Here is a 12,822-nt window from a genome sequence, read left to right on the forward strand (position 1 = left end):
AGGGATTAGATAAATAGACCCAAAGTATATTATATTATCTGTGATTATTATGTATTTATTTCCACATTTATTAATCTCCGGTCTCTCCTGGTGTACATGTAAAATGGATTAAAAAAAAACATATTTTTTTAAATATATTACATCTGGAAATAAAACATACATGAAAATGCATGTAGAAATGAGCATATAACTGAATAAAATATGGATGAATGAATGAATTTACTCCAGTTTTGAGCCCTTTCTGTTGAAGCACTGTTTGTAGAAGGGAAAATTACTACAAGGGCAAGCGAAGCTCGAGCATTAATGCCTTTTACACTCTCAAGCAGAAGAACATGGGAGAGACAAGCTACTCGCTCGTGTGAAAAATTCATGGGGCTGCAGCCAAAAAAGCAGCACGAATATGACTTTAATTTAAAAATGTATATACTGTACCACACACGGTCCTCCTCCAGTCAGACCGCAGACGAAAGGGTTCGTTTGCTTGTTTTGATTCTTACTAAAATTACAATGATCCTGTTTTACACGTGATCATCACTTCACCGGAACTAAAAACCTAGATTACGGTTTATGGCACAACACTTGATTGAAAATCAGGCGTGTAGCTTCGGTCCGTGCAGAGGGTGAATCTATTTGATTTTCATTTCTAATATTTTGTTATAGCTCGGTGGAAATGAAGACACAGACTATATAAATAGAATATTCATCGTATCTGTTGTAGGGACCACGTTTGCTGCAGTGTATTACAGAAAAAGGTTTTAATGAAAACTAAGCCAGTGCAACCCAGTATCACAGCACAGCGTGAAATGGACACGCCTTTCCGCAACAGCAAAAAGTGAGATAGACACGCTTAGTCCATTTCACGCTTTGCCTGTGTTGAGGGAATCGTGTTTTCAGACTTCACTTCTCCTCTGACACCGTTAACTTCTGCAGTGAAGTTAATCTGTTCTCTGGCAGCTTTTCTTCATCAAACCTCAGTTTGTCTTTGACTGAAGGGGCTTTCTGACACATTTCATTCATACAGTCCATATCAGGGCCACGGTTGGACTGCCCTCATTAACAGAAAAGTGTCCTAATTTATTGGGGTTTTTTTAACTGCCAATTCCCCAAATCAATATTATCGGATGGGACTGTGAGCTTCCAATCGCAAGTCCATACATTTTTTTACAGCAGGTTAACATTCGAGGGAAATTGGATGTTTTTGTTACTTAATACAGCAACACAACAAAAATTGGACCCTGGCTGGATCCACCGCTGGCTCCTCCCCCAGATCATCCAAATATGGTCACTTCCTGCTCCAAACTGCTCCGAACTAACAAGATGGTGACGGACAGAATCTGAACTGGAGGCTTCATAACGTTCACAAACCAACGATGACATCACTGATGGTTGATGACATCACTGATGGTTGATGGTTGGTTTGTACACAGCCAGACTAAATGCATGTGTCCACTCCTGAACTCATCCTGCTGCCTCCACCATCTGTTCCGTCCTCATTGAAGACAGTGATATATCTGCCACCCGAGCTGCCGTTCTTAATGATGCTTTGTTTTCTCTTCTTACGGACAAGCTGTGCCATCAGTTCTTTGATTTTCATGTTGATGTTTTCTTTGCAGCTCCAACTGCAATCTGGACAGTTGAACAGATGAAAAGGCTTCGCTGCCTCTGACGCCTTCATATGTGTGAACAATCCACGAGAAGGGAAACATCTGATGGTAACTAACTTCTGCACACTTGAAAATGAGTAAATGAAAGGTCAGCATTTTGGTCTGTCCATCATAAGTTGACATGTTATGGAGGGTTTATGCAACATACTTATACTTTTAGTTCTTTTTACCTGTTTATTTTTAAGGGGAAAGACCTTTAAACCTTTGGATTTTAAGTTGTTTTAAGAACTGCTACTAACTTAAGTGATGGTTGTGTGAGTCCTGACACCTCACCTTCCCATAGAGTCTGGAGGCTGAACTCAAACACAAGGACAAACTTCTCCGTTTGGGGCTAAACGGCTAACTTGCTGTTGTGAGCTCCTTTTAGCTTCAATGTCCAGGACAGCACCAGCAAGGTGAGGTAAGAGGAACAGGAACTTGTCAGGGATCCTCAACCCTGACCGGGACCAGGAGTCCATCCCGCCCTGGAACTAAAGAACTAGTTTTATACGTTGGCCCGATCAAACCTGCCTCACTTTTTATCACAAAGGTGTCCAGGCATTCATTGGATTCCATGACTTCAGGTTTCTGTTCTGACCTGCTGTGTGAATCATGGGATATTATACATATACACAAGTGATCTCAAGATCATTGATGTTAGGACACAAGCTGAGGACCGACCTGCTGGGACCGGCCCGGGCAGGAGGGTGGAGCTCGGGTCGGTCAGGGTCACAGAGGGACAGTACAAACTTTACAGATTTCTTTCTGAAGTTCCGCAGCGAACGGTCTGAAGACTTTTTTTAAACGAGAGATTTACGTTTTTGATTTTTAATGAATTTGCAAAAACGTCCAAAAACATGTTTTCACTTTGACATTGTGGGTTATTGAGTGTTCACTGATGGGAGGGAGAGGCCAGCTTTATTCATTGAAAAGTGAATCTTCAACAAAAAACATGCAAAACCAGAAGTGGTCCGAGTGCTCTTTGGTTTCTCTATGTCCATATTTCACACACGTCATCATCCATTTATCTGTTCACTCTGAAAACTTTGGTTCTGATCAAGTCGATTGAAAGACAAAAATCTCATCATTGCTCACGGCCTCAAAAGTTATCGTCAGAAACAAAAAAGCTTCGTCAAGCTTTTGGATTTTAATCAGAAATTTTGTACAATTTGAATTTAAATGTTGTAAGTAATGTTATTTTATTTCTAGGTTGAGTTTTAGATCAAGTTTAATATTCTCCCACCACTTTTAAATGTGGACATCTACAAATTTAAAATGAAATTTAATTTGTCAATAAATATTTAATACAAATTTGGAAGTCTCATCTTTTTTTTTACAAGTTAACCCTTTTAAAAAAAACAAAAGTTCAACTCATTTAAATGCCCACAAAAGTGAGATAAAGAATTGTAAACAAACTGCCGCTTGATCGAACCATTAATGTCCGTCCGTGCAGTCATGGAGGTGCTGGAAGTAATCTGGTCCACCTCAATATGACTTCATGAATGATCAGCTGAATGAGCTAAAGGTGTGTTAGTTCATGCAGGGAACCACCACACCAACATTCATGAGCAAAATCCCTCATACAACTTTATTTATAGCTTCTTGATGTCTCACAATTCTAATATTATACTCAGCTACTCAATAGACATTTGTATTTGTTGTTTTCCTTAACCTGTGATGTCACTGTGATGTCACAGTGTTTTCAGATGTCAACTTTTAACTCTAAGTACAACGTTACCCATTAAAATAACAGCTCCAATAAAAAGACAGAAGTCGTCTGAAAGTCCAGTTCTTATGCAAGTGGTATATTTTATTTTCACACACATATTCCCTTTGTCTATCCTATCATTAGTAAAACACAAGTCATCGGGCACAGCAGCTAGAAAATAGGCATCATGTAAACGAGTCCGACGTGCCAATCTATATTGCTCATAAAAATTAAAACACCATGCCAGAAGTTCATTAAGAAATAGTAATCAGAAAAGTTAGTAATATGATTCCCTGGTGTCAAAAAAAATCATCAAAAATGAAACCATCAATAAGAGATTGTTTACATCACTTTGAGACATTAATATTTCACCTTCAACATGACACCAATATCAGTACATTCATGTGGTGAACGTGTTAGCAAACAGCTGCTTGTGTCATTATTCTTAAATTATTAAATGTCCCCCTGATAAATGGAAGTCTGACGTCCCTTGTCTTAAAGCTCCGTCTCCTGATGGTGATAAATGTGCTCCACCATCGACTCTCTAACTGTGTCTGTGCAGCTCGTGTACGTTTATAATATCCGTTCAGCGCTTTAAGGTTCACTCAAAAGAAAAACAACACGTAACGAACGGTGGGAAACTCTCTGCCAGGAAGGTTTGGCTGGATTACATGAGAAAATAAGAAGATGTACGATTTAAAGCAGGTGTGTGATGTTTCATCGCATCACAGACGGGTGTATCTGGCATTAATATAAAACTCCCCCTCTGACCTCTGACCTCTGAGTGACATCTTTCACCACCCGGTTGGTTAACTTCCTACATGAAGAACTGAGCGAGCAGGTTGGCCACGCCCAGCAGGATCAGGAAGCTGTGGAAGAGGGCCGACGGCCAGCGGAGCGCCCCCTGCTGTCTCAGGGAGATCATGTGGACTAAAGAAGGAAACACAAACACCAGAGCCAAACCGCACGTCGCTCCAGAGAACCTGCAGGGGGAGACAGAGAGTCACCATCAGTACTGCTGAGGATGACAGTGTTCCAGATGTTGTACACGTGTTCCAGATGTTGTACACGTGTTCCAGATGACCGATGAGGAGCTGTCCTATGTACCGTATGATAGATCCGATGTTGGGATAAAACTTGGCCATCAGAACGCCAGATCCAACAATTACGATGTTCAGGGTCAAAACGTGAAAGAAGCTGAAGGGAGAGACGAGGTGACACGTTAATATCAATAATAACAAAATGTTCACACAAAGTCACCTGAAATCCTCCTGAGTCTGTTTTAGTTTGTATTTTTCTGAGGGTTGTTGTCTGTTTGTTAACTTGAGTTTATCTGTTTCCTTGTGAGGCGTCTGAGGGGAACGTTGGCTGTGAACCACCGTGACCTCCCTGCAGCTTCTCTTCTCTGCTCCAGTTTCAGCTCGGACTACTTCCTCCTCCTGCTCTGAGCACATCACGGTGCTGCGCTGCAGTCGTAACGAACACCAACAGTCTCTGAACCTTTTCATCGCCTCTTGTTCAAAATACGCAGCTCCAGGAAGAATAAACAATGTGGGACTTCAATTTAAAGGCAACTACATTTCTGGAATTTCAGGCCGGTCATTTTTTACTATATCTTTCGATTTTTATTGAAATAAAAGCACATCGTTGTAGAACTGAGAAATGACAAATCCAGAACATTAATGCTGATGTCCTTCAGAGTTACCTGGGGTAATGATTTCCAAAGATCTGACCCATCACCTGGACCCGCACCAGGTACCCCAGCAGGGGGTAGACCGTGACCATCTGGAAGAGCAGGAAGGTCCGAGCCACGAACACCATGACATCACTGGTGGGGAAGTTATCCAGGAAGTTCTGTAAGAGAGAAGCAGAGCCGGTCTGAAGGGAAGCTACAACCACTTTATATTAACCGCAGAGTCAGCAGGTTTCAAATCATCATCCTGATCCTGATGTAAATAATAAGAAATATGTAAAACTGCTGATTGTCTCATTCTGGTTATGACTTTTGGAGAATACTTGAATCCTTTTTAGTAATATTAGGGTGACGTACGAATGGATCTACAGTGAGGTGGTAAGAAAAAAGAAGAGATATTATCTGTGTGTAAAATTGTCAGATGTTAAAACACAATCTTTCATGACTAACACACAAAAACATTGCAACGCAGAATGCAATGATTCGCAAATCAAAAGCGAGATGGCGGTTCACACTAGAATGAATGGTGTTTATGTGTCAAACGGGTAGTAATAATAATAATAATAATAATAATAATAACTTATTTCCAAAAAAGACGTAAAACTAGGATGTAGATCTTACTGGTTCGATGCAGTCCTTGGAGAGCGGCGGTGAAGGAAAGGCAGCGAAGATCAGCACCCCCACGTACAGATATGTGATTCCTACCAGGAGATACGCCACCGACAGGTCGCGCACCTGGAGACATGGAGACATGGAGACATGGAAATACATTTGTGGGAGTCATATAATCCATTAAAAACAGCTGGAGAGACCGAGCTTCGTCATCTGAAGTGTTCTGCACATGCATGTCGTGTACGAAGCAGTAAACAGGACTCACGTTGTTCTCCTGGTGTCTGTTGCTCTTCATCAGGGTGATGATGCAGTTGTGGATGAAGAAGGCCAGTGTGAGGACGCCGGTCAGCTGAGGGAAGAGCAGCCTGAACTCTGGAACGACAGACACACACGGTCCATCTGCTGCTGCACCGTTCAATAACTTTCTAATTAGGAGATGTATTGTAAATATAATGTTTTCTTTTCTTTATCCTGCTTCTGGACAGCCAGGCATTGAAATTCATATTTCCAGATCCAAGACGACATCAGCTCAACGTACAGTAAGAAACAGACAACAAATGAATATACTGTATATTGTTTTACCAAGAGCAGCACTTAAGAAGGACCTTCAGTGATTGTTCAGCAGTCTTGCGTGTGTTGTTGATATTTATCCAGTCGATCATGGTGGAGTCAGTCGGAGCAGGACTTTGCGTTTTCTTTGTGTTTGTTTCATTTTAAATTATGTTCATTGTTTTACTGGTTTATTTGGTGAGTAAAACAACACGTGATGTTTCTTCTATTTGTACTGTCACTGTGTGATGATGATCCCAGTAGGAGGAGCTGCTGCCATGCAAAGGCTAACAGCGATCTAAATAAATAAATAAACAAACAAATAAACAAACAAACCTGGAACGTAGAACTCGGTGGAGTGGAACCAGTGGAACTCAAGGTGGAAGCCGAGATGAGCAGCTTTGATGGTGACCAGAACAATCAGGTAGACCACCGATATCGTACCTGGACCGAAAGATGCACCAGTGAACAGAGCCAGGTTACGTATTGAGGTACGGACCGTATGGAGGAACAAAATAAAGCACATAAAACTAGTTCACTGTTCGTCACGACATGAAAACAGATTCAGGAGTTCTTTCGTTTCAGGTGCAGTCGGATAATAAACTCTGAAGTTACGAGTATTATTCTATCTTATGAAATTGTGTCTCACCATAAATTATTGTCAGAAGAGACATCTTTTTAGAGTTGTGTAGAGGAGATTGTGTAGAATCTGTTAATATCTGAACCATGTTTGTGGGACACTGCATGACTCAGCACTTTGAACAAACATGTGTTTAAGTGCCTGATGGAGAATAAACGTGATGAATGACTGCGGGTGTCCAAACAGGGACTCACAGTCGGGACATACGGCCCTGTGATCTGTGAGAATAACTCAGCTGCAGTGGAGGACCACTAATATGTTGTTATTATTATTGTTATTGATGTAACGTCAGCTCTATGTTGGAGATGATACAGAGGTCCGCTGTGTCGTACAGGGAAACGACGGGTGTCATCAGAAAGGCTCAGTTCTGCTCTTTATTTTGATTTGTGGTACTTCAACTCAGAATATCTCTGCAACGCTTCATCACACAGACGAGGCGCCGACATTTTTGGAAAGCTCAAGTTGTCCAGTTTCACAGGATGTGTGTTACATCTCTCTCTGATGGAGACTCGCTGCGTTACTCAACCGCATGTGAAGAAGACAAAAGGTCTAATGATGCAGCTCATCTAGAATTCAATCCACAGCAGCACTTAACTTACATGTGACTGAACTCTGAAAGGCCCAACAGAGAGTTGTGAGGAAGGGGTGGAGCCTCTCTAACGTCTTACCTAAGAAGGTAAACCTGGCGAAGAAGGAGGCGGAGCGGAAGCAGAGCAGCGGCAGCAGCAGGACGATGAGGTAGAGAGGGACGGTGTTGGTTTTACTCCAGTACTGCTCAAAGGAGCTGACATCAGCGGTACCGTTCCCTCCGTGGACCAGGACCAGCGTGCTGATGGTGTGATTCCCTCCGGGGTTCGTGTTCGGGTACGGACAGATGACTGGTGGCAGACCGACACAACAACATCATACGCACTCCGCTAACAGACTCTGATTCTACCTACTGAAACTACTGAAAGTCTTTTTAAGAGCGGTACACTTCACTTCAGTTCATTTATTTTCATAAAATAAAAAAAAGGTAACGAGATATTTTGCAACGTACAAAGTGAACTTTGAATGGACACAGCTGATGCTTTCACTGACAAAGAAACAAGAGGATAAATAGTTATGAAGTATGTTTTTTTTATATTGATACCAGTACAAATACAACTCCGTTTCCAAAAAAGTTGGGACGCTGTGTAAAATGGAAACCACATAAACCCATTTTTAATTATAAACAGACCAAAGACAACATATCAAATGTTGAAATGGAGAAATTTTAGTTTTATTGGGTTAACGGTAAAAAAATATATATATATTTTTGAAAAAACTGTCCTGAAAGGGTCAATTAACAAAAGTAAAAATGATTGTATTCCTAAAAAAAAAAACATTCCAGGTGATCTAATATTGGGAACAAAACTACAAAGTAGAATTTTCTACTCAATTTTTGGGGAATGAGTTATTGTCTGCCAACAGGATGCAAGTAAAGTCCAGACTGAGTGATTCTCTGCATCGCAGACAAACTTCAGTCTAAAACAGCTCCCTTTGATTCTGAAGAAATCTCTGAAAGCTGCAGTGACTCACCTCGATCTGAGCCGTTGGTCCCAAACTCTGAATCTGACATGTTGACGTTGTGAGCGTAGTCTGTAGACAGGAGAGGAAACAGAAGCTTAAAGAGGAAGCTCGTTTTAACCATTTAACCCCCGTCATCCTACTCGAACCACAGACACGTCATCACGTGACGACCCAGCGAGGCCGTACGACCCTCTGACGGACCGGCCCGAAGGCTGCGTCATAAAGGTTATCTGGATTACCTCCACAGCCGGCGCTCTACTTCTACATGTCACTGCTTCAGGATGTGGTCACACATTACTTCTGATGTTACAAGTAACTGTCTAATAAAGTATATCCAATAAAGTATCCCCATAAAATGTGGGTAATTAAATCAGTAAAGTCGGCAGGAAGTCCCCGGGGGGCCTCATCTGTTGTTGTGTTGAAGAGTTGATCCACTCATGGCAGTGATTTACTCCCACATCCACTCAGGTCAGACGACCAACATGTTGCCTGCCCTGAATTAATGATCATTCACAGTTGCACCCCATTTATTATGGAGCCCTGCATTGGGATTTTCCTTAAATTATTTCATTATAACATGATTTCATTATTACGTTATTTCAGTGCTGTCCATGTGAGGATGGTACCTGTTGTACTGATGTTATTTTGGATCACAGACTGTTTATAAAAGTGTTCGTAGCTTCCAGGTCTGTAAAATGGTTCCGATGCAGAAGTGTCTTCAGCTGCAATACCACCGAGTGCCACTAGAGGTCGGCTCCAAAAAGCCTCCGGCTCCATAGACTCCCATTCAACTTCTCTCATCAAATCCAAAGTGAATAAAATGTGTCCATCAGTTATCTCGGTGTTGTTAGCTAAAGTCACTCCTTCTTCTTAGTTTTCTGGAGGTCCATCTGAAAATAATCCCTCATTCATTAGAAAAGAAGATTCAAGAAGACCTGTTTTTGGGGACGTGTCTGTTTGATTGACAGGCCTGTGGTGCAGTCAGGTTACAGCTATCAGTGGGCGGGACGTAGTATCGTCAGGTTTCCAATCAGATCAGTCAGATCTACCACTGGCTCCTCCCCCAGCATGTCTAAATATGGTCACTTCCTGCTCCAAACCGCTCCAAACTAACAAGATGGTGACGGACAGAATCTGAACTGGAGGATTCATAACGTTCACAAACCAGAGGTGGCGTACTGATGGTGTCCGACACCAGCGCTGTGGAGGTGTCTTTCTTTAAACGAGACCTCCACATATTAATGTGGTACTTTGTATGTAATGTGCGACTCACTGTAGATGAATTGTCCGGTGTTGTAGAGGAAGTTGGACATGAGGACCCAGTAGACCACCATGGCTCCGATCAGCGACACCATGGAGAAGAACAAGCTGGACCACTGGCCGAACTTCCCAAAGTAGAACCTGCAGACATCGGGGAACTCCCAGTCGGACGTGTCAATATAGGCTGGACAGGAGACAGCAGGGGTCAAGGGTCAAAGGTCAAATCACAAACACTTTACAAATATGCTCAACAGAGCTCAAATCCTGCTGCTGATCCTTTTATTACATGCAGCAGTTTAAACCAATTTTACTTTATTTACATCATTATCCGTTCATTTAGAGCTCCGTGTTAATAGCGTTTCACCTGCCAGATGTGAGCTTCAACATCAGCTCATACAAAGCAGAGCTCACAGCTGACTGAGCGAAGACAGCTGGAGTCGGTATGAGGAGTAAAAATGTCATCATGCAAACAAAGAAAATAATTTGGAGACAAAAAAAAAAAGAGCTAAAACAGCTGGTTGTGAGCAGAAAATCATTTTCATGGCGAAGACTGATATGAAGCCCTTAAAAACACGCTGGAATAAACCTGCATTTATTCCCCCGACAGCAGACGACCTGTCGGCCATGACACTCTGCTTCAGCTTCTTTTAAGCAACTGCTGAGCGTCCAACATGGATGCAAGCATCATTAGCAGTCCCTGGTTATTATGTTTACATCTTATATTTTTGATAATAAAAGATAATACAAAAAAAAGGTCAGGGAGAGCATCACCAGGGAGGATCCTCACATAAACCTAAAGTTGAGATGCGAGTCTTCAATGTTGTGTCCATCAGTTTATTTTCATTTCATATCTATTAAAATCGTGTAACTGGACTGTGTGAAGGAGTCAAATCAAAAGAATCTCAGTCCGACCATAAGAACTGAGATCTGATGTTGATGATCAGCTGATGTTGATGATCAGCTGATGTTGATGATCAGCGTATGCATCAGTGAGGTGTGAAGGCCGACATGAACACGCTAAGGAGACACGCCTCTGTGGAAACACGCAGACAGCAGCTACTCATCACAAACAGCGACCACGAGTCAGCAGGTACAGTCCAGTGCATGAGGACACGTTCACTGACAGCTCAGCTAAAAGACCACCGGAGGTGAAGCTGCATCGTTCTGGGAAAAATCACAACCAGGATCTGTTTTGCTTAGAATTGAGATTCTCTCATATATATAAAAACTTGTATTACTTTTATTTACCTGATACAGAAGACAACTAAAAAAAAAAGATCAGTGACGGTTTCAGACGTAAGATATTCTAGTAAATTAATATATAGCCTATATTATCAATGATATCATTCATGTGAATATTTACATTAATCAAGGAGACCTTGTAAATTTATGATCAAATTTATCAATAAAATTATAATAAGTCTCAATCTAATAAAAACTACAGACTTCAGATGATGTATCATCATTGAAGAATCTGACAGAGAAGATTAGATCGTATTTAAACCCCAAACAGATAATTAAAATGTCTGTCGCTTCCTTTTAATCCTCAAACTTAAACTCAATGAATCACTGAATACAAAAGCAATCAGCTCCAGTCTCTGGTCGATTAACCTTTGAACTCTTTCTGTCTCTCACTCTCACACTTGTTTGTTTTGCTGCTTGGCATCACGTGGCGTAACGCTGCTCTGTGATTGGTTGAGGGACAGTGGGAGCGCTTGTTTTGATGCAGCTGATGTCCTGAATTAAAATGCAGCAGAATCATAGTTACTTAAAAATGTAATCTCTCTGTGCCAGTTCTTTTGCAAATATCCAGCCTATGAAGGGAACGCATCAAATATTATTTGGACCAGTTTATGTGAAAAATCTGCTTTGCAAATGAATTCTGAGGAAGGAAATGCATCGAAGAACGACAAGCTTTTATCCATTCGCTGCTTTTGACACACGAGTCTGTCTTTCTTTATGAAAAGCACAAGAAGTCCTGAACAACAAACAAAGATCAACGCAGCGCTCAGCAGAGGACAGACGACCAAGAAGCTCAAAGTTCAGCTGTCCTGCTGGGAAAATAAAGGCACTCTGCAAATATATGATTCTGCTGATGAGGGAGATTAATTCACTTCCTCACACTGCAGTTCCTCTTGTTCCAATAATCTCAGAAATAATCCTGATATTATTCAGAAAATGGAAATTAAATTCATCAAATTTATTGAAACAAATTGGTTTAAACTGGAATCATAAAAAAACAAATGTGTTGCAGAATGTAAAGGATAACAGTCCCCATAATAATAATAATAATAATAATAATAATAATAATAATAATACATGTTGCAGGACTTACGTATGCCCTTTGGTGATTTGATGACGATGTAGCAACAGTAGAGCATCAGCAGACCGGTGAGGATGAGGATGATGACCCCCAGAGTAAAACCAGCCTGAAGGGAAGAAGATCAACTCTGTTCAGTTTCAGGACACATTTAACGTGCACACAATCTGCAACTCTGCATTTCAACAACAACAGAGGTCAATAGAAAACGAGTCACTTCAGATAAGTGAAGGGAGAGAAAGGCAGCGGATCACCTGCTTTATGCCCCACGGGATGCTGAGGATCGACGTGCCCATCATGGTGTTCCAGATAGCGAATCTAAGAGAATGACAGCAGGGTGATCAGAGCGGGTTTAGTGGAGGACAACGTTGGGCTCTGATGTCCCGACGGCTGCTCACATGGTGATGATGCTCGGGTTCTTGGAGGCGTAGTCGCCGCCGGGCACCTTGAACGCCGTCCCCAGCGGACTGTAGACGTAGATCCCGTCCGGTCGGGGGATCACGTGGTTCGGAGGACTCTGCAGGGAAAATATGGAGACACCGAAGAGGAAGTGCAGAAACTTAAAGGCATTATGTTCACGTCACGCTATTTCATATGTAACAAGAGACATCAACACATTCGTTGGGGAATAAAGCCCACAAATAACATCCTCGATATGCAGCAACCATTCACCTGAGAGATTCATCGACATCAAAATATTCAGAACTTTATCCCATGAGGTTATGAGAAATACGTAATTAGCTCCGATATACAGGATTCCTTCTGAATAACTAAAAGGTTTGCGGTTGATTATCACCACGGTTACAGGTTAATTAGCGGTCAGAGCAGTGTGATCTTCAACAGAAC

At 41.7% G+C, this 12,822-nt stretch overlaps 1 protein-coding gene across 2 annotated transcripts in view; it reads right to left on the bottom strand.

Annotated features, from left to right (window-relative positions):
* Positions 1 to 3,427: 3,427 nt before the first annotated feature.
* Positions 3,428 to 12,822, bottom strand: part of slc38a9 (solute carrier family 38 member 9) — a 16,801-nt gene continuing 7,406 nt past the window's right edge. For both annotated transcript variants that reach the window (XM_069169036.1, XM_069169037.1), the window contains exons 4-15: positions 12,375 to 12,493; positions 12,231 to 12,294; positions 11,992 to 12,085; positions 9,670 to 9,840; positions 8,406 to 8,465; positions 7,514 to 7,723; positions 6,542 to 6,649; positions 5,922 to 6,028; positions 5,666 to 5,779; positions 5,057 to 5,205; positions 4,459 to 4,548; positions 3,428 to 4,334 (exon numbers count right to left, since the gene is read on the bottom strand). In XM_069169036.1, the coding sequence (XP_069025137.1) occupies positions 4,169 to 4,334; positions 4,459 to 4,548; positions 5,057 to 5,205; positions 5,666 to 5,779; positions 5,922 to 6,028; positions 6,542 to 6,649; positions 7,514 to 7,723; positions 8,406 to 8,465; positions 9,670 to 9,840; positions 11,992 to 12,085; positions 12,231 to 12,294; positions 12,375 to 12,493 (1,452 nt within the window). In that variant the 3' untranslated portion in view covers positions 3,428 to 4,168. The remainder of the gene's footprint in view (positions 4,335 to 4,458; positions 4,549 to 5,056; positions 5,206 to 5,665; positions 5,780 to 5,921; positions 6,029 to 6,541; positions 6,650 to 7,513; positions 7,724 to 8,405; positions 8,466 to 9,669; positions 9,841 to 11,991; positions 12,086 to 12,230; positions 12,295 to 12,374; positions 12,494 to 12,822) is intronic.

The sequence above is a fragment of the Embiotoca jacksoni genome, unplaced genomic scaffold, assembly GCF_022577435.1.
Source record: "Embiotoca jacksoni isolate LCO1_2020_lvr unplaced genomic scaffold, fEmbJac1.0.p SCAF_42, whole genome shotgun sequence".
NCBI classification, from domain to species: Eukaryota; Metazoa; Chordata; class Actinopteri; family Embiotocidae; genus Embiotoca; species Embiotoca jacksoni.